Source organism: Dendropsophus ebraccatus, chromosome 1 (genome assembly GCF_027789765.1).
Source record: "Dendropsophus ebraccatus isolate aDenEbr1 chromosome 1, aDenEbr1.pat, whole genome shotgun sequence".
NCBI lineage: Eukaryota > Metazoa > Chordata > Amphibia > Anura > Hylidae > Dendropsophus > Dendropsophus ebraccatus.
In genome coordinates this window covers 4,726,096-4,751,091 of record NC_091454.1, presented here as the reverse complement: position 1 = coordinate 4,751,091, position 24,996 = coordinate 4,726,096, and the positions used below count along the sequence as shown (strand labels likewise).

The 24,996-nt window shown below is 54.7% G+C and overlaps 1 protein-coding gene across 3 annotated transcripts in view; it reads right to left on the bottom strand.

Annotated features, from left to right (window-relative positions):
• The window catches only part of TBXAS1 (thromboxane A synthase 1), a 47,243-nt gene that overhangs the window by 3,518 nt on the left and 18,729 nt on the right, over window positions 1-24,996 (bottom strand). The window contains exons 1-11 of one of the 3 annotated variants that reach the window (XM_069964156.1): window positions 23,047-23,120; window positions 9,930-10,054; window positions 9,387-9,480; window positions 9,159-9,211; window positions 8,945-9,041; window positions 8,007-8,123; window positions 6,244-6,332; window positions 5,998-6,149; window positions 2,547-2,677; window positions 508-807; window positions 329-417 (exon numbers count right to left, since the gene is read on the bottom strand). In XM_069964156.1, coding sequence (XP_069820257.1) covers window positions 329-417; window positions 508-807; window positions 2,547-2,677; window positions 5,998-6,149; window positions 6,244-6,332; window positions 8,007-8,123; window positions 8,945-9,041; window positions 9,159-9,211; window positions 9,387-9,480; window positions 9,930-10,024 — 1,217 coding nt within the window. In that variant the 5' untranslated portion in view covers window positions 10,025-10,054; window positions 23,047-23,120. Of the gene's footprint in view, window positions 1-328; window positions 418-507; window positions 808-2,546; window positions 2,678-5,997; window positions 6,150-6,243; window positions 6,333-8,006; window positions 8,124-8,944; window positions 9,042-9,158; window positions 9,212-9,386; window positions 9,481-9,929; window positions 10,055-23,046; window positions 23,121-24,996 lie in introns of those variants that run through there. The other 2 variants (XM_069964164.1, XM_069964175.1) reach the window with 2 other exon arrangements.

Below are 24,996 nucleotides of genomic sequence, written 5' to 3'. Positions count from 1 at the left end.
GAGACATGATGTAACAGCAGAATAGTGAGTGCAGCTCTGGAGGATGAGACAGGATGTAACAGCAGAATAGTGAGTGCAGCTCTGGAGGATGAGACAGGATGTAACAGCAGAATAGTGAGTGCAGCTCTGGAGGATGAGACAGGATGTAACAGCAGAATAGTGAGCGCAGCTCTGGAGGATGAGACCTGATATAACAGCAGAATAGTGAGTGCAGCTCTGGAGGATGAACAGGATGTAACAGCAGAATAGTGAGTGCAGCTCTGGAGGACGAGACAGGATGTAACAGCAGAATAGTGAGTGCAGCTCTGGAGGACACAGTAGTGCTCACCTGAAGGCGGGGGGGTACATGCGCAGGGACTCGGAGATCACCAGGTCCATGTAGGGCAGATCGTGCACAGTGTTGTAGTCCGCACCATCCTATGAAGAGATTAGAGAAATTTTCTCACCTGATAAGCCCCGCCTATCATAGGCTCCACCCACCACATGCCCCTCCTCTATGTCACTTACATGGTTTTCAGCGAAGTGGTCGACCTCGCGGAGCAGCTCCTCCTGGCAGGCAGGGTGGGTGGCCAGCAGGTAGGTGGTGAAGGACAGGAGGCTGCAGGTGGTCTCATAGCCGGCGATGAGGAAGATGAAGGCCTGGCCCAGGATCTCATCCTCGCTCAGGGTCTTGGCCGCCCTCCTCACAGGCTCCTCCCCCACGGGGGCCGTCACATCCGCCTGGTTCACAATATCAAAGTGATCCACAGAGACGCGGGCGGCAGAGGAGCGGGCGTCCAGCATCAGCTGCAGGAAATCCCGCCGGCGCTGCGGCACAAAACTGCATTAACCCCTGGGGGTGGGGGAGAGAGAAGAGGGAGGGGCGAGGTGTGGGGGGGAGAGGCGAGGTGGGGAGAGAGAGGAGGGAGGGGTGTGGGGGGGGAGAGAGGAGAGGGAGGGAGGGTTGTGGGGGGGGATGAGAGGAGATGGAGGGAGGGTGTGGGGGGGGGGGAGAGAGGACGAGGGAGGGAGGGTGTGGGGGGTGGGGGAGAGGAGAGGGAGGGAGGGTGTGGGGGGGGAGAGGGAGAGGAGGGTGTGGGGGGGGAGAGGAGGGAGGGTGTGGGGGGGGAGAGAGGAGGGAGGGTGTGGGCTGGGGGAGAGGAGAGGGAGGGTGTGGGGGGGGGGAGAGGAGAGGGAGGGAGGGTGTGGGAGGAGAGGGGGGTGTGTGGGGGAGGAGGGAGGGTGTGGGGGGGGGAGAGAGAGGAGGGAGGGAGGGTGTGGGGGGGAGAGAGGAGAGAGGAGGGAGGGGTGTCGGGGGGGGAGAGAGGAGAGGAGGGAGGGTGTGGGGGGGGGATGAGAGGAGGGAGGGTGTGGGGGGAGAGGAGAGAGGGAGGGTGGGGGGGTGTGGGGGAGGGGTGTGGGGGGGGGGGGAGAGGGAGGGAGGGAGGGAGGGTGTGGGGGAGGGAGGGAAGAGGGAGGGAGGGAGGGCTTGCTGGGGGAGGGAGGGAGGGTGTGGGGGAGGGAGAGGAGAGGGAGGGAGGGTGTGGGGGAGGGAGAGGAGAGGGAGGGAGGGTGTGGGGGGAGGAGAGGAGAGGGAGGGAGGGTGTGGGGGGGGGGAGAGGAGAGGGAGGGAGGGTGGGGGGGTGGAGAGGGAGGGTGGGGGGGGAGGAGGGAGGGAGGGTGTGGGGGGGGGAGAGGAGAGGGGCGAGGGTGTGGGGGGGGGAGGGGAGGGAGGGTGTGGGGGGAGAGAGGAGAGGGAGGGAGGGTTGTGGGGGGGGAGAGGAGAGGGGGGAGGGAGGGTGTGGGGGGGGGGGCGAGGGTGTGGGGGGGGGAGAGGGAGGGAGGGGGTGGGGGGGGAGAGGGAGGGAGGGAGAGAGGAGAGGGAGGGGAGGGAGGTGTGGGGGGGGAGAGAGGAGGGAGGGAGGGTGTGGGGGGGGGGAGGGAGGGTGTGGGGGGGGGGGAGGGAGGGTGTGGGGGGGGGGGGAGAGGAGGGAGGGTGTGGGGGGGGGGAGAGGAGGGAGGGTGTGGGGGGGGAGGAGGAGGGAGGGTGTGGGGGAGGAGGGAGGTGTGTGGGGGGGGAGGAGGGTGGGGGGGGGGGAGGAGGGTGGGGGGGGGGAGGAGGGTGGGGGGGGGGGGAGGAGGGTGTGGGGGGAGGAGGGAGGGTGTGGGGGGAGAGAGGAGGGAGGGTGTGGGGGGAGAGAGGAGGGAGGGTGTGGGGGGGGGGAGAGAGGAGGGAGGGTGTGGGGGGGGGAGAGAGGAGGGAGGGTGTGGGGGGGGGGGAGAGGAGGGAGGGTACGGGGGGGGGAGAGGAGGGAGGGTACGGGGGGGGAGAGAGGAGGGAGGGTGTAGGGGGGAGAGAGGAGGGAGGGTGTGGGGGGGGGAGAGGAGGGAGGGTGTAGGGGGGAGAGAGGAGGGAGGGTACGGGGGGGGGGAGAGGAGAGAGGGAGGTTGTGGGGGGGGGGGGGAGAGAGGAGGGAGGGGTGAGGTGTGTGTGTGTGTGTGGGGGGGGGGGGGGGAAGGGCAGTAGGGGCGTGGAGTGGAGAGGGAGGGGCACAGGGAGGCGGTACCTCATTGGCCGGCAGTCCATCCCGCGCAGCGACCATTCCTCTGATGGCCGTACCAAAGAAGCGGTTTACCTGGTCGCGGTTCTTGTTGGGAAGTCGGCGGACGATGGGGATCATGATGGACGGAAAAGCCACTGGAGGGACGAGGGGAAGAGGGGACGGGTGACAACCAGAGACACAGACCACACACTAAGCATTCTCATAGAGCTGGGTGACAACCAGACAGACTGACAGCCTGGACCACACTGGTTGTCACCCAGCTCTCCAACTATAGAAGGATTGCCCAGGCTATAGTGACACCTAGAGGATGTGAGGGACATTACACAGCACTGTATGGGCTATAGTGACACCTAGAGGATGTGAGGGACATTACACAGCACTGTATGGGCTATAGTGACACCTAGAGGATGTGAGGGGCATTACACAGCACTGTATGGGTAATGGTGACACCTAGAGGATGTGAGGAGCATTACACAGCACTGTATAGGTTATAGTGACACCTAGAGGATGTGAGGGACATTACACAGCACTGTATAGGTTATAGTGACACCTAGAGGATGTGAGGGGCATTACACAGCACTGTATGGGTAATGGTGACACCTAGAGGATGTGAGGAGCATTACACAGCACTGTATAGGTTATAGTGACACCTAGAGGATGTGAGGGACATTACACAGCACTGTATGGGTAATGGTGACACCTAGAGGATGTGAGGAGCATTACACAGCACTGTATAGGTTATAGTGACACCTAGAGGATGTGAGGGGCATTACACAGCACTGTATAGGTTATAGTGACACCTAGAGGATGTGAGGGACATTACACAGCACTGTATAGGTTATAGTGACACCTAGAGGATGTGAGGGACATTACACAGCACTGTATAGGTTATAGTGACACCTAGAGGATGTGAGGGGCATTACACAGCACTGTATGGGCTATAGTGACACCTAGAGGATGTGAGGGACATTACACAGCACTGTATGGGCTATAGTGACACCTAGAGGATGTGAGGGACATTACACAGCACTGTATGGGCTATAGTGACACCTAGAGGATGTGAGGGGCATTACACAGCACTGTATGGGTAATGGTGACACCTAGAGGATGTGAGGAGCATTACACAGCACTGTATAGGTTATAGTGACACCTAGAGGATGTGAGGGACATTACACAGCACTGTATAGGTTATAGTGACACCTAGAGGATGTGAGGGGCATTACACAGCACTGTATGGGTAATGGTGACACCTAGAGGATGTGAGGAGCATTACACAGCACTGTATAGGTTATAGTGACACCTAGAGGATGTGAGGGACATTACACAGCACTGTATGGGTAATGGTGACACCTAGAGGATGTGAGGAGCATTACACAGCACTGTATAGGTTTATAGTGACACCTAGAGGATTGTGAGGGACATTACACAGCACTGTATAGGTTATAGTGACACCTAGAGGATGTGAGGGGCATTACACAGCACTGTATGGGCTATAGTGACACCTAGAGGATGTGAGGGACATTACACAGCACTGTATGGACTATAGTGACACCTAGAGGATGTGAGGAGCATTACACAGCACTGTATGGGCTATAGTGACACCTAGAGGATGTGAGGGACATTACACAGCACTGTATGGGCTATAGTGACACCTAGAGGGTGTTAGGGGCATTACACAGCACTGTATAGGTTATAGTGACACCTAGAGGATGTGAGGGACATTACACTGACTGTATGGGCTATAGTGACACCTAGAGGATGTGAGGGACATTACACAGCACTGTAGGGGCTATAGTGACACCTAGAGGATGTGAGGGACATTACACTGAACTGTATGGGCTATAGTGACACCTAGAGGATGTGAGGGACATTACACAGCACTGTATGGGCTATAGTGACACCTAGAGGATGTGAGGGGCATTACACAGCACTGTATGGGCTATAGTGACACCTAGAGGATGTGAGGGACATTACACAGCACTGTATAGGTTATAGTGACACCTAGAGGATGTGAGGGACATTACACAGCACTGTATAGGTTATAGTGACACCTAGAGGATGTGAGGGGCATTACACAGCACTGTATGGGCTATAGTGACACCTAGAGGATGTGAGGGACATTACACAGCACTGTATGGACTATAGTGACACCTAGAGGATGTGAGGAGCATTACACAGCACTGTATGGGCTATAGTGACACCTAGAGGATGTGAGGGACATTACACAGCACTGTATGGGCTATAGTGACACCTAGAGGGTGTTAGGGGCATTACACAGCACTGTATAGGTTATAGTGACACCTAGAGGATGTGAGGGACATTACACTGAACTGTATGGGCTATAGTGACACCTAGAGGATGTGAGGGACATTACACAGCACTGTATGGGCTATAGTGACACCTAGAGGATGTGAGGGACATTACACTGAACTGTATGGGCTATAGTGACACCTAGAGGATGTGAGGGACATTACACAGCACTGTATGGGCTATAGTGACACCTAGAGGATGTGAGGGGCATTACACAGCACTGTATGGGCTATAGTGACACCTAGAGGATGTGAGGGACATTACACAGCACTGTATGGGCTATAGTGACACCTAGAGGATGTGAGGGACATTACACAGCACTGTATGGGCTATAGTGACACCTAGAGGATGTGAGGGACATTACACAGCACTGTATGGGTAATGGTGACACCTAGAGGATGTGAGGGACATTACACAGCACTGTATGGGTAATGGTGACACCTAGAGGATGTGAGGGACATTACACAGCACTGTATGGGCTATAGTGACACCTAGAGGATGTGAGGAGCATTACACAGCACTGTATGGACTATAGTGACACCTAGAGGATGTGAGGGACATTACACAGCACTGTATGGGCTATAGTGACACCTAGAGGATGTGAGGGGCATTACACAGCACTGTATGGGTTATAGTGACACCTAGAGGATGTGAGAAGCATTACACAGCACTGTATGGGCAATGGTGACACCTAGAGGATGTGAGGAGCATTACACAGCACTGTATAGGTTATAGTGACACCTAGAGAATGTGAGAAGCATTACACAGCACTGTATGGGCAATGGTGACACCTAGAGGATGTGAGGGGCATTACACAGCACTGTATGGGCAATGGTGACACCTAGAGGTTGTGAGGGACATTACACAGCACTGTATGGGCTATAGTGACACCTAGAGGATGTGAGGAGCATTACACAGCACTGTATGGGCTATAGTGACACCTAGAGGATGTGAGGGGCATTATACAGCACTGTATGGGCTATAGTGACACCTAGAGGATGTGAGGGACATTACATGATGAATAGGAGTTACAATGATATTGGTTCAGTCCCAATTTTGACTGGATCACAAAAAAGCCCAGTTCCCACCGTACCCACTTCTCCCAGTCCCCGCCCACTTCTCCCAGCCCCCGCCCATCCCTCACATGTCAGAAGCACCAAAGGCTTGAAGGGAGTAAACAGTTCCAGAAACTTCCTGCTGTTCTGCACCAGCGGGTGATCCGGATCCTTCTGGGAATCCACTTTGGTTCCGAAGGCGACGCTGGCAACGATGTCCATGGTGTAACAGGCGTAGCATCTGCGGGAGACAGGAGCATCTAGATACCGCTGTAATATACAGCTATATACTGCTGTAATGTCATCAGCCGCTGCTCTCTGGTATCAGCCCTCACCTCTGCACGTTACAGGGGTCTCCGGAGTCTGCAAATCCCTGCAGGTTACTCAGCAGCACATCGCAGCCCTGGTTTATGAGGGGGCACATCTACAAGACAGCAGAGGAGGCAGGTAAGAGGGGGGCAGGAGAGCAGCAGAGGAAGCAGGAGAGCAGCAGAGGAGGCAGGTAAGAGGGGGGCAGGAGAGCAGCAGAGGAAGCAGGAGAGCAGCAGAGGAGGCAGGTAAGAGGGGGGCAGGAGAGCAGCAGAGGAAGCAGGAGAGCAGCAGAGGAGGCAGGTGAGAGGGGGGCAGGAGAGCAGCAGAGGAGGCAGGTGAGAGGGGGGCAGGAGAGCAGCAGAGGAAGCAGGTAAGAGAGGGGCAGGAGAGCAGCAGAGGAGGCAGGAGAGCAGCAGAGGAAGCAGGTAAGAGGGGCAGGAGAGCAGCAGAGGAGGCAGGTAAGAGAGGGGCAGGAGAGCAGCAGAGGAGTCAGGTAAGAGAGGGACAGGAGAGCAGCAGAGGAGGCAGGAGAGCAGCAGAGGAGGCAGGTAAGAGGGGGGCAGGAGAGTAGCAGAGGAGGCAGGTAAGAGAGGGGCAGGAGAGCAGCAGAGGAGGCAGGTGAGAGGGGGGCAGGAGAGCAGCAGAGGAGGCAGGTAAGAGGGAGGCAGGTGAGTAGCAGAGGAGGCAGGAGAGCAGCAGAGGAGGCAGATAAGTGGGGCAGGAGAGCAGCAGAGGAGGCAAGTAAGAGGGGAGCAGAAGAGTAGGAGAGGAGGCAGGTGAGAGGGGGGCAGGAGAGCAGCAGAGGAGGCAGGTGAGAGGAGGCAGGAGAGCAGCAGAGGAGGCAGGTGAGAGGGGGCAGGAGAGCAGCAGAGGAAGCAGGTGAGCAGCAGAGGAGGCAGGTGAGCAGCAGAGGAGGCAGGTGAGCAGCAGAGGAGGCAGGTGAGCAGCAGAGGAGGCAGGTGAGCAGCAGAGGAGGCAGGTGAGGGGCAGGAAAGCAGCAGAGGAGGCAGGTGAGAGGGGGGCAGCAGAGGAGGCAGGTGCGAGGGGCAGGAGAGCAGCAGAGGAGGCAGGTGCGAGGGGGGCAGGAGAGCAGCAGAGGAGGCAGATGCGAGGGGGGCAGGAGAGCAGCAGAGGAGGCAGATGCGAGGGGGGCAGGAGAGCAGCAGAGGAGGCAGATGCGAGGGGGGCAGGAGAGCAGCAGAGGAGGCAGGTGAGAGGAGGCAGGTGAGAGGAAGCAGGAGTGCAGCAGAGGAGGCAGGTGAGCAGCAGAGGAGGGGCAGGAGAGCAGCAGAGGGGGGCAGGAGAGCAGCAGAGGAGGCAGATGCGAGGGGGGCAGGAGAGCAGCAGAGGAGGCAGATGCGAGGGGGGCAGGAGAGCAGCAGAGGAGGCAGATGCGAGGGGGGCAGGAGAGCAGCAGAGGAGGCAGATGCGAGGGGGGCAGGAGAGCAGCAGAGGAGGCAGGTGAGAGGAGGCAGGTGAGAGGAAGCAGGAGTGCAGCAGAGGAGGCAGGTGAGCAGCAGAGGAGGGGCAGGAGAGCAGCAGAGGAGGGGCAGGAGAGCAGCAGAGGAGGGGCAGGAGAGCAGCAGAGGAGGCAGGTGGGAGGGGGGCAGGAGAGCAGCAGAGGAGGCAGGTGCGAGGGGGGCAGGAGAGCAGCAGAGAAGGCAGGTAAGAGGGGGGCAGGAGAGCAGCAGAGGAGGCAGGTGAGAGGGGGGCAGGAGAGCAGCAGAGGAGGCAGGAGAGCAGCAGAGGAGGCAGGTGAGAGGGGGGCATCACACAGGGCACTGGCCTCTTTCATCCGGGCAGCGCTGAATGAGGGGGTGAGGACGCTGCGGACGCGTTTCCACTGCTCGTCGCGGAGGCAGAGGAGGCTGTCACTCATGGGTTTGGTCACCAGGTTGAGCTTCTGAAGGGGCAGAAGATGCGACATTATTTCACTGATCACTAGAGGGCGACAGCTATGAGGGTGAGGGGGCAGAGGAGCCTGAGCTGTGAGGGCAGGGACGGGAGGGGGCGGGGAGGGGGCAGAGGAGCCTGAGCTGTGAGGGCAGGGGCGGGGAGGGGGCAGAGGAGCCTGAGCTGTGAGGGCAGGGGCGGGGAGGGGGCAGAGGATCCTGAGCTGTAAGGACAGGGGCGGGGTGGGGGCAAAGGAGCCTGAGCTGTGAGGGCAGGGACGGGAGGGGGCGGGAAGGGGGCAGAGGATCCTGAGCTGTGAGGGCAGGGGCGGGGAGGGGGCAGAGGAGCCTGAGCTGTAAGGACAGGGGCGGGGAGGGGACAGAGGAGCCTGAGCTGTGAGGGCAGGGGTCAGAGGAGCCTGAGCTGTGAGGACAGGGACGGGGAGGGGGCAGAGGAGCCTGAGCTGTGAGGACAGGGGCGGGGAGGGGGCAGAGGAGCCTGAGCTGTAAGGACAGGAGCGGGGAGGGGGCAGAGGAGCCTGAGCTGTGAGGGCAGGGACGGGAGGGGGCGGGGAGGGGGCAGAGGAGCCTGAGCTGTGAGGACAGGGGTCAGAGGAGCCTGAGCTGTGAGGACAGGGGCGGGGAGGGGGCAGAGGAGCCTGAGCTGTGAGGACAGGGGCGGGGAGGGGGCAGAGGAGCCTGAGCTGTGAGGACAGGGGCGGGGAGGGGGCAGAGGATCCTGAGCTGTGAGGACTGGACAGGACAGGGGAGGGGCGGGGGCAGAGGAGCCTGAGCTGTGAGGACAGGACAGGGGAGGGGGCAGAGGACTCACCATCCGGTTTGTGAAGTTGGAGAAGTCTTTCTGTAGAACCTGCCTCACGGCTTCGGGGTCGGACAGGAGGACGATGGGGCGGCGGCCCAGGTAATACCTGTATAACAGAATCATCGCTGCACTGCATTATGGGAGACGTGCTGCCAGGGTGAACACTACATCCCTCACAATGCCGCACAGGAAGGAGTACAGCTCCGGAGCAGACGACACTTACCCCGTGATCGGCCCAAACGTCTTGATAATCTGATCAGCTCCGTCCCAGAATCCCTGAAAATCAGAGACAGATTTACAACCACTGAGAAGAGGATCAGCGGTCCCATCATCCCGCATCATCCTCCATCACCTCCCATCATCCTCCATCATCATCCTCCATCATCATCCTCCATCATCATCCTCCATCATCCCCCATCATCCCCCATCACCTCCCATCACCTCCCATCACCTTCTGAAACAGCAGTACGTTCCCGATGAAGGGAGCCGGCCAAGGATGTCTGATTCCCATCCGCCGCAACTGGGAAAAGGCGGAGACAGAATACCTGCAGGGGGAGGGGCTATTAGAGATGTGTACAGATAAGCCCCGCCCCCTATATGACATGACTGACCCACCACCTGTATATCCTGTGTATAGTGAGGTAGTCACAGCCCTGCCCCCTGTATATCCTGTATAGAGAGGTAGTCACAGCCCCGCCCCCTGTATATCCTGTATAGAGAGGTAGTCACAGCCCCGCCCCCTGAATATCCTGTGTATAGAGGTAGTCACAGCCCCGCCCCCTGAATATCCTGTGTATAGAGGTAGTCACAGCCCCGCCCCCTGTATATCCTGTGTATAGAGAGGTAGTCACAGCCCCGCCCCCTGTATATCATGTATATAGAGAGGTAGTCACAGCCCCACCCCCTGTATATATTGTGTATAGAGAGGTAGTCACAGCCCCGCCCCCTGTATATAGAGGTAGTCACAGCCCCGCCCTCAGATGACATCACTGACCAGTACAGTAATGCCAGTAATCCAGCGATCAGGGTGAGGGTGACCTTAGTGGTGTCTAGTCCATCCCCCCAGGACTCCGCCATGCTTCCCGCCATGCTTCCCGCCTCCTAGAGACCGCTTCTGTCCTGTGAAGAAAAGAAGAGGAGTGAGCGCTCGCCGGCGTCCCCCGCAGGATGAGGAGGAGGAGATAAATATTTATTTCTCATGTTCTTCCTCCTACAGGAGAAGAGAAGATGAGGCAGCGATCAGGAAGAGATGAGGCTCCATGCACAGTACCACTTCCTCCACCCCAGGCTATAGATAGAAAACCGCAGCAGCCGCCTGGGCACGATATACACAGTACAACTCCACCCATCATCTACTGAGATATCCTGGAGGACGGGAGGTGGTACTATGCACTGCCTATACAGGAGAAGTGGTACTGTGCACCGTCCATATATACAGGAGAGGAGAAGTGGTACTGTGCACTGTCCATATATACAGGAGAAGTGGTACTGTGCACCGTCCATATATACAGGAGAGGAGAAGTGGTACTGTGCACTGTCCATATGTACAGGAGAAGTGGTACTGTGCACTGTCCATATATACAGGAGAGGAGAAGTGGTACTGTGCACTGTCCATATGTACAGGAGAAGTGGTACTGTGCACTGTCCATATATACAGGAGAGGAGAAGTGGTACTGTGCACTGTCCATATGTACAGGAGAAGTGGTACTGTGCACCGTTCATATATACATGATATTTGTGGGGTTCACTTACTTTCGTGATGCAGGGCAGTTCCTGGGTTCCTCTGTGCTGCTGTGATATACAGCCGGGACCTCAGGGAGAGACATTTATACTGGAGCCAACTGACCCTCCCCAAGCTGAGATACATCTGTGTGATACATATCAGGAAGGCGAAATCTACCCGGCTGTCAGTCAGAAGATCAACACAGAGAGCGGAGACGTTTCCATCATATAAACCAACAGCGCGCCAACAACCCCGACACACAGCGCGCCAACAACCCTGACACACAGCGCGCCAACAACCACCCCCGACACAGAGCGCGCCAACAACCACCCCCGACACACAGCGCGCCAACAACCACCCCCGACACACAGCGCGCCAACAACCACCCCCGACACACAGCGCGCCAACAACCACCCCCGACACACAGCGCGCCAACAACCACCCCCGACACACAGCGCGCCAACAACCACCCCCGACACACAGCGCGCCAACGACCACCCCCGACACACAGCGCGCCAACGACCACCCCCGACACACAGCGCGCCAACAACCACCCCCGACACACAGCGCGCCAACAACCACCCCCGACACACAGCGCGCCAACAACCACCCCCGACACACAGCGCGCCAACAACCACCCCCGACACACAGCGCGCCAACAACCACCCCCGACACACAGCGCGCCAACAACCACCCCCGACACACAGCGCGGCAAACAGGAGACGGAAACTACAGGAGAAACATGTTGCACTCACTATTCTCCTGTTATATCTCATCCTCCAGAGCTGCACTCACTATGCTCCTGTTAGGTCTCATCCTCCAGAGCTGCACTCACTATTCTCCTGTTATGTCTCATCCTCCAGAGCTGCACTCACTATTCTCCTGTTATATCTCATCCTCCAGAGCTGCACTCACTATGCTCCTGTTAGGTCTCATCCTCCAGAGCTGCACTCACTATTCTCCTGTTATGTCTCATCCTCCAGAGCTGCACTCACTATTCTCCTGTTATATCTCATCCTCCAGAGCTGCACTCACTATTCTCCTGTTATGTCTCATCCTCCAGAGCTGCACTCACTATTCTCCTGTTATGTCTCATCCTCCAGAGCTGCCCTCACTATGCTCCTGTTATGTCTCATCCTCCAGAGCTGCACTCACTATGCTCCTGTTAGGTCTCATCCTCCAGAGCTGCACTCACTATTCTACTGTTAGGTCTCATCCTCCAGAGCTGCACTCACTATTCTACTGTTATGTCTCATCCTCCAGAGCTGCACTCACTATTCTGCTGTTACATCATGTCTCATCCTCCAGAGCTGCACTCACTATTCTACTGTTATGTCTCATCCTCCAGAGCTGCACTCACTATTCTGCTGTTACATCCGGTCTCATTATCCTCCAGAGCTGCACTCACTATTCTGCTCTTACATCAGGTCTCCTCCAGACAGTACTGTAGTTAGAAATGAGCAACATTTCAGAAGTTCAGTAGCTTCGCCAAATTTTGTCAAAAAATTAGGTTGGTCTGAACTGTATACGGACGCACTAACACCGATAGGCGGCTGCGTCTCTGCCCCTGCCTGACAGTGACACCACAGCAATGGCAGGAGGTTGGCAGCGTGGTGAAGGTGGCCGTGGTGCTTACCCAGAGTCTGGACTTTCACCAGTGCTAATGGGGAGGCCGGAGGAGGAGGAAGGTATGGCGTCCACCAGTGCTCATGGGGAGGGAGGAGGAGGAAGGTATGGCGTCCACCAGTGCTCATGGGGAGGGAGGAGGAGGAAGGTATGGCGTCCACCAGTGCTCATGGGGAGGGAGGAGGAGGAAGGTATGGCGTCCACCAGTGCTCATGGAAAGGGAGGAGGATGAAGGTATGGCGTCCACCAGTGCTAATGGGGAGGCCGGAGGAGGAAGGTATGGCGTCCACCAGTGCTCATGGGGAGGCCGGAGGAGGAGGAAGGTATGGCGTCCACCAGTGCTCATGGGGAGGCCGGAGGAGGAGGAAGGTATGGCGTCCACCAGTGCTAATGGGGAGGCCGGAGGAGGAGGAAGGTATGGAGTCCACCAGTGCTCATGGGGAGGGAGGAGGAGGAAGGTATGGCGTCTACCAGTGCTAATGGGGAGGCCGGAGGAGGAAGGTATGGCGTCCACCAGTGCTCATGGGGAGGCCGGAGGAGGAGGAAGGTATGGCGTCCACCAGTGCTCATGGGGAGGCCGGAGGAGGAGGAAGGTATGGCGTCCACCAGTGCTCATGGGGAGGCCGGAGGAGGAGGAAGGTATGGCGTCCACCAGTGCTAATGGGGAGGCCGGAGGAGGAGGAAGGTATGGAGTCCACCAGTGCTCATGGGGAGGGAGGAGGAGGAGGAAGGTATGGCGTCCACCAGTGCTCATGGGGAGGCCGGAGGAGGAGGAAGGTATGGCGTCCACCAGTGCTCATGGGGAGGGAGGAGGAGGAAGGTATGGCGTCCACCAGTGCTCATGGGGAGGGAGGAGGAGGAAGGTATGGCGTCCACCAGTGCTCATGGGGAGGGAGGAGGAGGAAGGTATGGCGTCCACCAGTGCTCATGGAAAGGGAGGAGGATGAAGGTATGGCGTCCACCAGTGCTAATGGGGAGGCCGGAGGAGGAAGGTATGGCGTCCACCAGTGCTCATGGGGAGGCCGGAGGAGGAGGAAGGTATGGCGTCCACCAGTGCTCATGGGGAGGCCGGAGGAGGAGGAAGGTATGGCGTCCACCAGTGCTAATGGGGAGGCCGGAGGAGGAGGAAGGTATGGAGTCCACCAGTGCTCATGGGGAGGGAGGAGGAGGAAGGTATGGCGTCTACCAGTGCTTATGGGGAGGCCGGAGGAGGAGGAGGAAGGTATGGCGTCCACCAGTGCTAATGGGGAGGCCGGAGGAGGAGGAAGGTATGGAGTCCACCAGTGCTCATGGGGAGGGAGGAGGATGAAGGTATGGCGTCCACCAGTGCTAATGGGGAGGCCGGAGGAGGAAGGTATGGCGTCCACCAGTGCTCATGGGGAGGCCGGAGGAGGAGGAAGGTATGGCGTCCACAGTGCTAATGGGGAGGCCGGAGGAGGAGGAAGGTATGGCGTCCACCAGTGCTCATGGGGAGGCCGGAAGAGGAGGAAGGTATGGCGTCCACCAGTGCTCATGGGGAGGCCGGAGGAGGAGGAGGATGAAGGTATGGCGTCCACCAGTGCTCATGGGGAGGCCGGAGGAGGAGGAGGATGAAGGTATGGCGTCCACCAGTGCTCATGGGGAGGCCGGAGGAGGAGGAGGGTATGGCGTCTACCAGTGCTCATGGGGAGGCCGGAGGAGGAGGAAGGTATGGCGTCCACCAGTGCTCATGGGGAGGCTGGAGGAGGAGGAGGAAGGTATGGCGTCATGGCTCCCTTGTCCCCATTTCCTAGCTGCTGGGAGGCTGTGGGGTCCAGCTGGTATGAGGAGCCACCGTCCACCACCATCATACTGGGAAACTGGGTGCTCAAATAAGTGACAGGAGTGTAGAAGTCCCAGAGAGGCCAAGTGTGTCTGAGCGTGCAGCTACCCCCTGAGGCCACCAGGCTATACTGAGCGTGCAGCTGACCCACTGAGGCAGCCGAGCTATACTGAGCGTGCAGCTGACCCACTGAGGCAGCCGAGCTATACTGAGCGTGCAGCTGACCCACTGAGGCAGCCGAGCTATACTGAGCGTGCAGCTGACCCACTGAGGCAGCCGAGCTATACTGAGCGTGCAGCTGACCCACTGAGGCCGCCAAGCAATACCGAGCGTGCAGCTGACCCACTGAGGCCGCCAGGCTATACTGAGCGTGCAGCTGACCCACTGAGGCAGCAGAGCTATACTGAGCGTGCAGCTGACCCACTGAGGCAGCCAAGCTATACTGAGCGTGCAGCTGACCCACTGAGGCAGCCGAGCTATACTGGGCGTGCAGCTGACCCACTGAGGCAGCCAAGCCATACCGAGCGTGCAGTTGACCCACTGAGGCCGCCAAGCCATACCGAGCGTGCAGCTGACCCACTGAGGCCGCCAAGCTATACTGAGCGTGCAGCCGACCCACTGAGGCCGCCAGGCTATACTGAGCGTGCAGCTGACCTACTGAGGCCGCCAAGGTATACTGAGCGTGCAGCCGACCCACTGAGGCCACCGAGCTATACTGAGTGTGCAGCTGACCCACTGAAGCCGCCAAGCTATACTGACCCACTGAAGCCGCCAAGCTATACTCTGCGTGCAGCTGACCCACTAAGGCCGCCAAGCTATACCGAGCGTGCATCTGACCCACTGAGGCCGCCAGGCTATACTGAGCGTGCAGCTGACCCACTCAGGCAGCAGAGCTATAATGAGCGTGCAGCTGACCCACTGAGGCAGCCAAGCTATACTGAGCGTGCAGCTGACCCACTGAGGCAGCCGAGCTATACTGAGCGTGCAGCTGACCCACTGAGGCAGCCAAGCTATACTGAGCGTGCAGCTGACCCACTGAGGTAAGCCGAGCTATACTGAGCGTGCAGCTGACCCACTGAGGCAGCCAAGCCATACCGAGCGTGCAGCTGACCCACTGAGGCCGCCAAGCCATACCGAGCGTGCAGCTGACCCACTGAGGCCGCCAAGCTATACTGAGCGTGCAGCCGACCCACTGAGGCCGCCAGGCTATACTGAGCGTGCAGCTGACCTACTGAGGCCGCCAAGCTATACTCTGCGTGCATCTGACCCACTGAGGCCACCAGGCTATACTGAGCGTGCAGCTGACCTACAGAGGCCGCCAAGCTATACCGAGCGTGCACCTGACCCACTGAGGCCGCCAAGCTAATCTGAGCGTGCAGCTGACCCACTGAGGCCGCCAAGCCATACTCTGCGTGCATCTGACCCACTGAGGCCACCAGGCTATACTGAGCGTGCAGCTGACCTACTGAGGCCGCCAAGCTATACTCTGCGTGCATCTGACCCACTGAGGCCACCAGGCTATACTGAGCGTGCAGCTGACCTACTGAGGCCGCCAAGCTATACCGAGCGTGCACCTGACCCACTGAGGCCGCCAAGCTAATCTGAGCGTATACCTATTGGCTGATTCCTCCTGCACCTCATTAACACTGAGGGCGTCCCTGTGATCGCCTCAGACAACAGTATTAGGTAGTTGGCCATGGAGGAAACAGCAAGATCCATCAATATCACCAACACCTAGGGGCAGCCTCCCCATCAACCTCTAAGGCCGATCTCCTTAGGAGAGAATTACCGGCCTATGACAAGACTTTATTATCGATTCATCATATTCTGTACGTCAGTGATCCTCCAACGTCCACAGCTCTCCTGGGTGAAGTTAATCCTGTGAGTCACCGGTCAGATTATGTCAGGAGGCCTGTTCTAAAACCTTGTCTGGTAGCAGACTAAGTGTCATAGTGAAGAACAGTGATTCTGCTGGCAGACAATTTTGACAAGTGACTCACAGTATAAAAGAAAAAGTAGAATGATAGCAGGGGGACGCTCAGTGTCCCTCTGCCATCATCCTCTCCAGCAGCCACAGCCCGCACAGCTCTGGGAGTCGGGTTGTGACATTACCATGTTATCCAGGAAGTGAAGCCCTGATGCAGTACTAAGTGCAGGGGAAAAAGCGTCTTTTGTGCATTTCCCATAATAAGTCTATATTGGTGATTTGTATAATTTTTTTTTTTTTTTGGGGGGGGGGGGGGGGGGGGGGGGGACAATACAATAATTTAATAAAATTTTTCACCAGTCTTCTCCTATGACTTCACCCAGGAGAGCTGTGGACAGCATGTACTGACATAAAAAGTGATAGGACAGGAGCCATTTTAAAACTACACAGCTCCCAATACTGCCCTCACATTATCCTCCATCTGTCCCTGATACATAATCAATACCTAATACTCTTGTAGATAAAGAACAGTATTATAGTACTTATTTTCCTGTATATAGGAGCAGTATTATAGTAGTTATTTTCCTGTATATAGGAGCAGTATTATAGTAGTTATATTTCTGTATATAGGGGCAGTATCATAGTAGTATATTCCTGCATATAGGAGCAATATTATAGTAGTTATATTCATGTATATAGGGGCAGTATTTTAATAGTATATTCCTGTATATAGGGGGCAGAATTATAGTAGTTATATTCCTGTATATAGGGGGCAGTATTATATTAGTTATATCCCTGTATATAGGGGGCAGTATTATAGTAGTTATATTCCTGTATATAGGGGCAGTATTATAGTAGTATATCCCTGTATATAGGAGCAGTATTATAGTAGTATATCCCTGTATATAGGAGCAGTATTATAGCAGTTATATTCTTGTATATAAGAGCAGTATTATAGTAGTTATATTTCTGTATATAGGGGCAGTATCATAGTAGTATATTCCTGCATATAGGAGCAATATTATAGTAGTTATATTCATGTATATAGGGGCAGTATTTTAATAGTATATTCCTGTATATAGGGGGCAGAATTATAGTAGTTATATTCCTGTATATAGGGGGCAGTATTATATTAGTTATATCCCTGTATATAGGGGGCAGTATTATAGTAGTTATATTCCTGTATATAGGGGCAGTATTATAGTAGTATATCCCTGTATATAGGAGCAGTATTATAGTAGTATATCCCTGTATATAGGAGCAGTATTATAGCAGTTATATTCTTGTATATAAGAGCAGTATTATAGTAGTATATTCCTGTATATAGGGGGCAGTATTATAGTAGTTATATCCCTGTATATAGGAGCAGTATTCTAGTAGTTATATTCCTGTATATAGGGGCAGTATTATAGTAGTTATATCCCTGTATATAGGAGCAGTATTATAGTAGTTATATTCCTGTATATAGGAGCAGTATTATAGTAGTTATATTCCTGTATATAGGAGCAGTATTATAGTAGTTATATCCCTGTATATAGGAGCAGTATTATAGTAGTTATATTCCTGTATATAGGGGCAGTATTATAGTAGTTATATCCCTGTATATAAGAGCAGTATTATAGTAGTATATTCCTGTATATAGGAGCAGTATTATAGTAGTTATATCCCTGTATATAGGGGCAGTATTATAGTAGTTATATTCCTGTATATAGGAGCAGTATTATAGTAGTATATTCCTGTATATAGGAGCAGTATTATAGTAGTTATATTCCTGTATATATGAGCAGTATTATAGTAGTTATATCCCTGTATATAGGAGCAGTATTATAGTAGTATATCCCTGTATATAGGAGCAGTATTATAGTAGTTATATTCCTGTATATAGGAGCAGTATTATAGTAGTTATATTCCTGTATATAGGGGGCAGTATTATAGTAGTTATATTCCTGTATATAGGGAGCAGTATTATAGTAGTTATATTCCTGTATATAGGGGGCAGTATTATAGTAGTTATATCCCTGTATATAGGGGGCAGTATTATAGTAGTTATATTCCTGTATATAGGGGGCAGTATTATAGTAGTTATATCCCTGTATATAGGGGGCAGTATTATAGCAGTTATATTATTCTCCTGCTCTATGACCTTTATACAGTCAGATCACATATTCCGGGAAACCTGCCTGGACCTGTATAGCAGTAACACTGTGTAACACACTCTAAGCCTTGTTCTAGCACCTTCCCCTCCTCCCGCAGATCACACACTGCACTGACATTATTGTCATTATTTCCTTTGTTTTATAAGGCAGCAGAGAGTTTGCTTTCCCTATAGTATTACTAGATTTCAGCACCTGCGGTAAGTCGGTGCTCCCATTGGAACAGCTTTGGTATATATATATATTACGCATGCATCAGCATCTCACCTGCCATCCAACTAGTCAATTGATTATTGTCTATTTACATCCAGAAGCTGCAGAGAGCTCAGTGATACAATGTATAGTGTAGACAATGCTGGGGAGCTCAGTGATACAATGTATAGTGTAGACAATGCTGGGGAGCTCAGTGATACAATGTATAGTGTAGACAATGCTGGGGAGCTCAGTGATACAATGTATAGTGTAGACAATGCTGGGGAGCTCAGTGATACAATGTATAGTGTAGACAATGCTGGGGAGCTCAGTGATACAATGTATAGTGTAGACAATGCTGGGGATCTCGGTGATACAATGTATAGTGTAGACAATGCTGGGGATCTCGGTGATACAATGTATAGTGTAGACAATGCTGGGGAGCTCAGTGATACAATGTATAGTGTAGACAATGCTGGGGATCTCGGTGACACAATGTATAGTGTAGACAATGCTGGGGAGCTCAGTGATACAATGTATAGTGTAGACAATGCTGGGGAGCTCAGTGATACAATGTATAGTGTAGACAATGCTGGGGATCTCGGTGATACAATGTATAGTGTAGACAATGCTGGGGAGCTCAGTGATACAATGTACAGTGTAGACAATGCTGGGGATCTCGGTGATAAAATGTATAGTGTAGACAATGCTGGGGATCTCGGTGATACAATGTATAGTGTAGACAATGCTGGGGATCTCGGTGATACAATGTATAGTGTAGACAATGCTGGGGAGCTCAGTGATACAATGTATAGTGTAGACAATGCTGGGGAGCTCAGTGATACAATGTATAGTGTAGACAATGCTGGGGAGCTCAGTGATACAATGTACAGTGTAGACAATGCTGGGGAGCTCAGTGATACAATGTACAGTGTAGACAATGCTGGGGAGCTCAGTGATACAATGTACAGTGTAGACAATGCTGGGGAGCTCAGTGATACAATGTACAGTGTAGACAATGCTGGGGAGCTCAGAGCCATCCAATTGGGGGTGGGGTGGGGGTGTTACCTTGTGTTGGTGTGGGGCAGGAGGCGCCATCTGCCGCCAGGTTCTGCATCACTACATTTCAGGGGAACCAGTGACCGGGAATGTCAGGAATGTGGCCTTGACTGGTCGCCGCAAGATGACAAGAGAGCAGCGAGAAAGGAGAGACCGCGAGTACAGAGGGGAATCCTCCACTGAGAGGGTGGGAAAATGGTGGGAGGGCGCAGCGACAACGCTGGGGGGGGGGGGGGGCAGGAGGGTGCAGCAACAGATTTCTGACTGTGGCACCCATCTACAATTACCTGGCATTAATAAACGCTGGGGGGGTCACATGGTGTCAGAGGTCAGGGATAATGTCTGAGACCCCAATCTGACAGAAGAGGCCGCGATTACACCTCGTCCCCCCAACCCCCAGTAACCCACTGTCCCCAGTAACCCACTGCCCCCAGCTCCCAGTGAGGGTGCATTCACACTGATTTCCAAGCGGAATCCCCACCACAGACTCCGCTCAGAATCCCGCCTGCCTCCATGTTACGCATATGGCGCCTCCGCTCTCTGGGGTCTCTGACAGGTCAATTCTTTGAGCGGAGGACGGTGGTGGCGGTGGAGATTCCACTCACAATTTCCGCCTCTTTACTGCAGTGTGAACGCACACTTACCCATTACCCCCCAGCTCCCAGTAACCCATTACCCCCCAGCTCCCAGTAACCCATTACCCCCCAGCTCCCAGTAACCCATTACCCCCCAGCTCCCAGTAACCCATTACTCCCAGCTCCCATTGACCTCCCCCCCCCCGGCTCCCAGTATCCCATTACTCCCAGCTCCCAGTATCCCATTACTCCCAGTATCCCATAGCCCCCCCCCCCCGCTCCCAGTATCCCATTGCTCCCTGTTCCCAGTATCCCATTACTCCCAGTATCCCATAGCCCCCCCCGCTCCCAGTATCCCATTGCTCCCAGTATCCCATTGCTCCCTGTTCCCAGTATCCCATTACTCCCAGTATCCCATAGCCCCCCCCGCTCCCAGTAACCCATTACTCCCAGTATCCACTTGCTCCCAGTATCCCATTACTCCCAGTATCCCATACCCCCCCCCCCGCTCCCAGTATCCCATTGCTCCCAGTATCCCATAGCCGCCCCCCACCCAGTATCCCATTACTCCCTGTTCCCAGTATCCCATTACTCCCAGTAACCCATTGCTCCCAGTATCCCATAGCTCCCAGTATCCCATTACTCCCTGTTCCCAGTATCCCATTGCTCCCAGTATCCCATTGCTCCCAGCTCCCAGTATGCCATTACTCCCAGTATCCCATAGCCCCCCCCAGCTCCCAGTATCCCATTGCTCCCAGTATCCCATTGCTCCCAGTATCCCATAGCCCCCCCCAGTATCCCATTACTCCCTGTTCCCAGTATCCCATTGCTTCCAGTATCCCATTACTCCCAGTATCCCATAGCCCCCCCCCCCCAGTATCCCATTACTCCCTGTTCCCAGTATCCCATTGCTCACAGTATCCCATTGCTCACAGTATCCCATTGCTCACAGTATCCCATTGCTCACAGTATCCCATTACTCCCTGTTCCCAGTATCCCATTACTTCCAGTATCCCATTACTTCCAGTATCCCATTGCTCCCTGTTCCCAGTATCCCATTGCTCCCAGTATCCCATAGCCCCCTCCCCCCCGCTCCCAGTATCCCATTGCTCCCAGTATCCCATTACTCCCTGCTCCCAGTATCCCATTACTCCCAGTATCCCATAGCCCCCCCCCCCGCTCCCAGTATCCCATTACTCCCTGCTCCCAGTATGCCATTACTCCCAGTATCCCATAGCCCCCCCCGCTCCCAGTATCCCATTACTCCCAGTATCCCATTGCTCCCAGTATCCCATAGCCCCCCCCCGCTCCCAGTATCCCATTACTCCCAGTATCCCATAGCCCCCCCGCTCCCAGTATCCCATTACTCCCAGTATCCCATAGCCCCCCCCCAGTATCCCATTACTCCCAGTATCCCATAGCCCCCCCCCCAGTATCCCATTACTCCCTGTTCCCAGTATCCCATTGCTCCCAGTATCCCATAGCCCCCCCCCCAGTATCCCATTACTCCCTGTTCCCAGTATCCCATTACTCCCAGTATCCCATTGCTCCCAGTATCCCATTACTCCCTGTTCCCAGTATCTCATTGCTTCCAGTATCCCATTACTCCCAGTATCCCATTACTCCCAGTAACCCATTGCTCCCAGTATCCCATAGCCCCCCCCCAGTATCCCATTACTCCCAGCTCCCAGTATGCCATTACTCCCAGTATCCCATAGCCCCCCCAGCTCCCAGTATCCCATTGCTTCCAGTATCCCATTGCTCCCAGTATCCCATAGCCCCCCCCCAGTATCCCATTACTCCCTGTTCCCAGTATCCCATTGCTCCCAGTATCCCATTACTCCCTGTTCCCAGTATCTCATTACTCCCAGTATCCCATTACTCCCAGTAACCCATAGCCCCCCCCAGTATCCCATTACTCCCTGTTCCCAGTATCCCATTACTCCCAGTATCCCATTGCTCCCAGTAACCCATTGCTCCCAGTATCCCATTGCTCACAGTATCCCATTGCTCACAGTATCCCATTGCTCACAGTATCCCATTGCTCACAGTATCCCATTGCTCACAGTATCCCATTGCTCACAGTATCCCATTGCTCCCAGTAACCCATTGCTCCCAGTATCCCATTGCTCACAGTATCCCATTGCTCACAGTATCCCATTGCTCACAGTATCCCATTACTCCCTGTTCCCAGTATCTCATTGCTTCCAGTATCCCATTACTCCCAGTATCCCATTACTCCCAGTAACCCATTGCTCCCAGTATCCCATAGCCCCCCCCCCAGTATCCCATTACTCCCAGCTCCCAGTATGCCATTACTCCCAGTATCCCATAGCCCCCCCAGCTCCCAGTATCCCATTGCTTCCAGTATCCCATTGCTCCCAGTATCCCATAGCCCCCCCCCCAGTATTCCATTACTCCCTGTTCCCAGTATCCCATTGCTCCCAGTATCCCATTGCTCCCAGTATCCCATAGCCCCCCCCAGTATCCCATTACTCCCTGTTCCCAGTATCCCATTACTCCCAGTATCCCATTGCTCCCAGTATCCCATTGCTCCCAGTATCCCATTACTCCCTGTTCCCAGTATCTCATTGCTTCCAGTATCCCATTACTCCCAGTAACCCATAGCCCCCCCCCCAGTATCCCATTACTCCCAGTATCCCATTGCTCCCAGTATCCCATTGCTCCCAGTATCCCATTGCTCCCAGTATCCCATTGCTCCCAGTATCCCATTGCTCCCAGTATCCCATAGCCCCCCCCCCCCCCCAGTATCCCATTACTCCCTGTTCCCAGTATCCCATTGCTCCCAGTATCCCATTGCTCCCAGTATCCCATTGCTCCCAGTATCCCATTGCTCCCAGTATCCCATTGCTCCCAGTATCCCTTCTTCACACGCCTGTAAAACTTGGAGGGAAACTTGTATGAAATAAGAGAATCGTTACAGTCTGAGAAGAGCTCTCCCTGCTGCTGCCACAAAGCACCGAACCCTCCGCAGCAGCATCAGCGGAGAGAAGAGCAGCTGCAGCAGCATCGCCCCCCGCCCGGGACCACTCACCTGTCTGTCACTCCCGGAATGAAGCTCATAGCGCCGCAATGCGCCTCCTCGCCGCCAGAGGGAGCCCGTTCCCGCGCGCCGCCGGGATATGTAGTTCTGGGTGCGGATGATAAAGCCGGGAACCGACACCAGAAAACTACAACTCCCATCAGCCCTGTGGATCGCGGCTCCTACAGCGGAAGTGGGAGAAAAGGCTGCTGGGAGCTGTAGTTTAGAATCTCTGTGTTATGTTGTATGGAGGCGAATAGACCTGGCAGATAGGTGGGAGGAGCTGAGAGTCCGTGAATGACCCCTCCTGACCCCACCCCGTGGTGTAGTCACTGCAATACACAGGTCCAGGCACTCCAGGGGTTATCCAGGGGTCTCCAGGGGTTATCCAGGGGTTATCCCTCAGCCTACCACCAATCTCAGTGATATCTCTCTGTTAGTATTCAGGAACCTGGGAAAGCTGGGTGGCGGATATGATGGCGGCCATGTTGTTTGTCACCCAGCTTTCCCAGTGCTGTGACTCACTGACAGGACGTGGGGCTCCCTGTTCCATCTTGTTTTCTCTGCGTCCGTCCTGATGCATCGTGGGTCACAGGCGGCGAGGCAAGGAAGTCATAGTGGAATCCCCCTTTAATTTTATAATGTAACAGGTCAGGGCCTTAAAGGGACAGTCCATACATGAATTTGCTCCAGGGCCTGGTTATAACTGACAATGACCGGGGCACGGCATGCTTGCAGGTTACAGATCTCATAAAACATTATGGTGGCTGTACAATGTAGGGGGCACAATGGCCGGGGCACGGCATGCTTGCAGGTTACAGATCTCTTATTACACATTATGGTGGCTGTACAATGTAGGGGGCACAATGGCCGGGGCACGGCATGCCTGAAGGTTACAGATCTCTTATAACACATTATGGTGGCTGTACAATGTAGGGGGCACAATGGCGGGGGCACGGCATGCTTGCAGGTTACAGATCTCATAACACATTATGGCGGCTGTACAATGTAGGGGGCACAATGGCGGGGGCACGGCATGCCTGAAGGTTACAGATCTCTTATTACACATTATGGCGGCTGTACAATGTAGGGGGCACAATGGCCGGGGCACGGCATGCTTGCAGGTTACAGATCTCTTATAACACATTATGGCGGCTGTACAATGTAGGGGGCACAATGGCAGGGGCACGGCATGCTTGCAGGTTACAGATCTCATAACACATTATGGCGGCTGTACAATGTAGGGGGCACAATGACAGGGGCACGGCATGCTTGCAGGTTACAGATCTCTTATAACACATTATGGTGGCTGTACAATGTAGGGGGCACAATGGCGGGGGCACGGCATGCCTGAAGGTTACAGATCTCTTATTACACATTATGGCGGCTGTACAATGTAGGGGGCACAATGGCCGGGGCACGGCATGCCTGAAGGTTACAGATCTCTTATAACACATTATGGTGGCTGTACAATGTAGGGGGCGCTATGGCAGGGGCATGGCATGCTTGCAGGTTACAGATCTCTTATAACACATTATGGTGGCTGTACAATGTAGGGGGCGCTATGGCAGGGGCATGGCATGCTTGCAGGTTACAGATCTCTTATTACACATTATGGTGGCTGTACAATGTAGGGGGCACAATGACCGGGGCACGGCATGCTTGCAGGTTACAGATCTCTTATTACACATTATGGTGGCTGTACAATGTAGGGGGCACAATGACCGGGGCACGGCATGCCTCAAGGTTACAGATCTCTTATAACACATTATGGTGGCTGTACAATGTAGGGGTCACAATGGCCGGGGCACAGCATGCTTGCAGGTTACAGATCTCTTATAACACATTATGGTGGCTGTACAATGTAGGGGGCGCTATTGCAGGATTTCCGCACATTTCAGACTGTAGAACAAACATTACACACTGCTAGACACTCGCCTGACACGACTGTTCACTTTACAC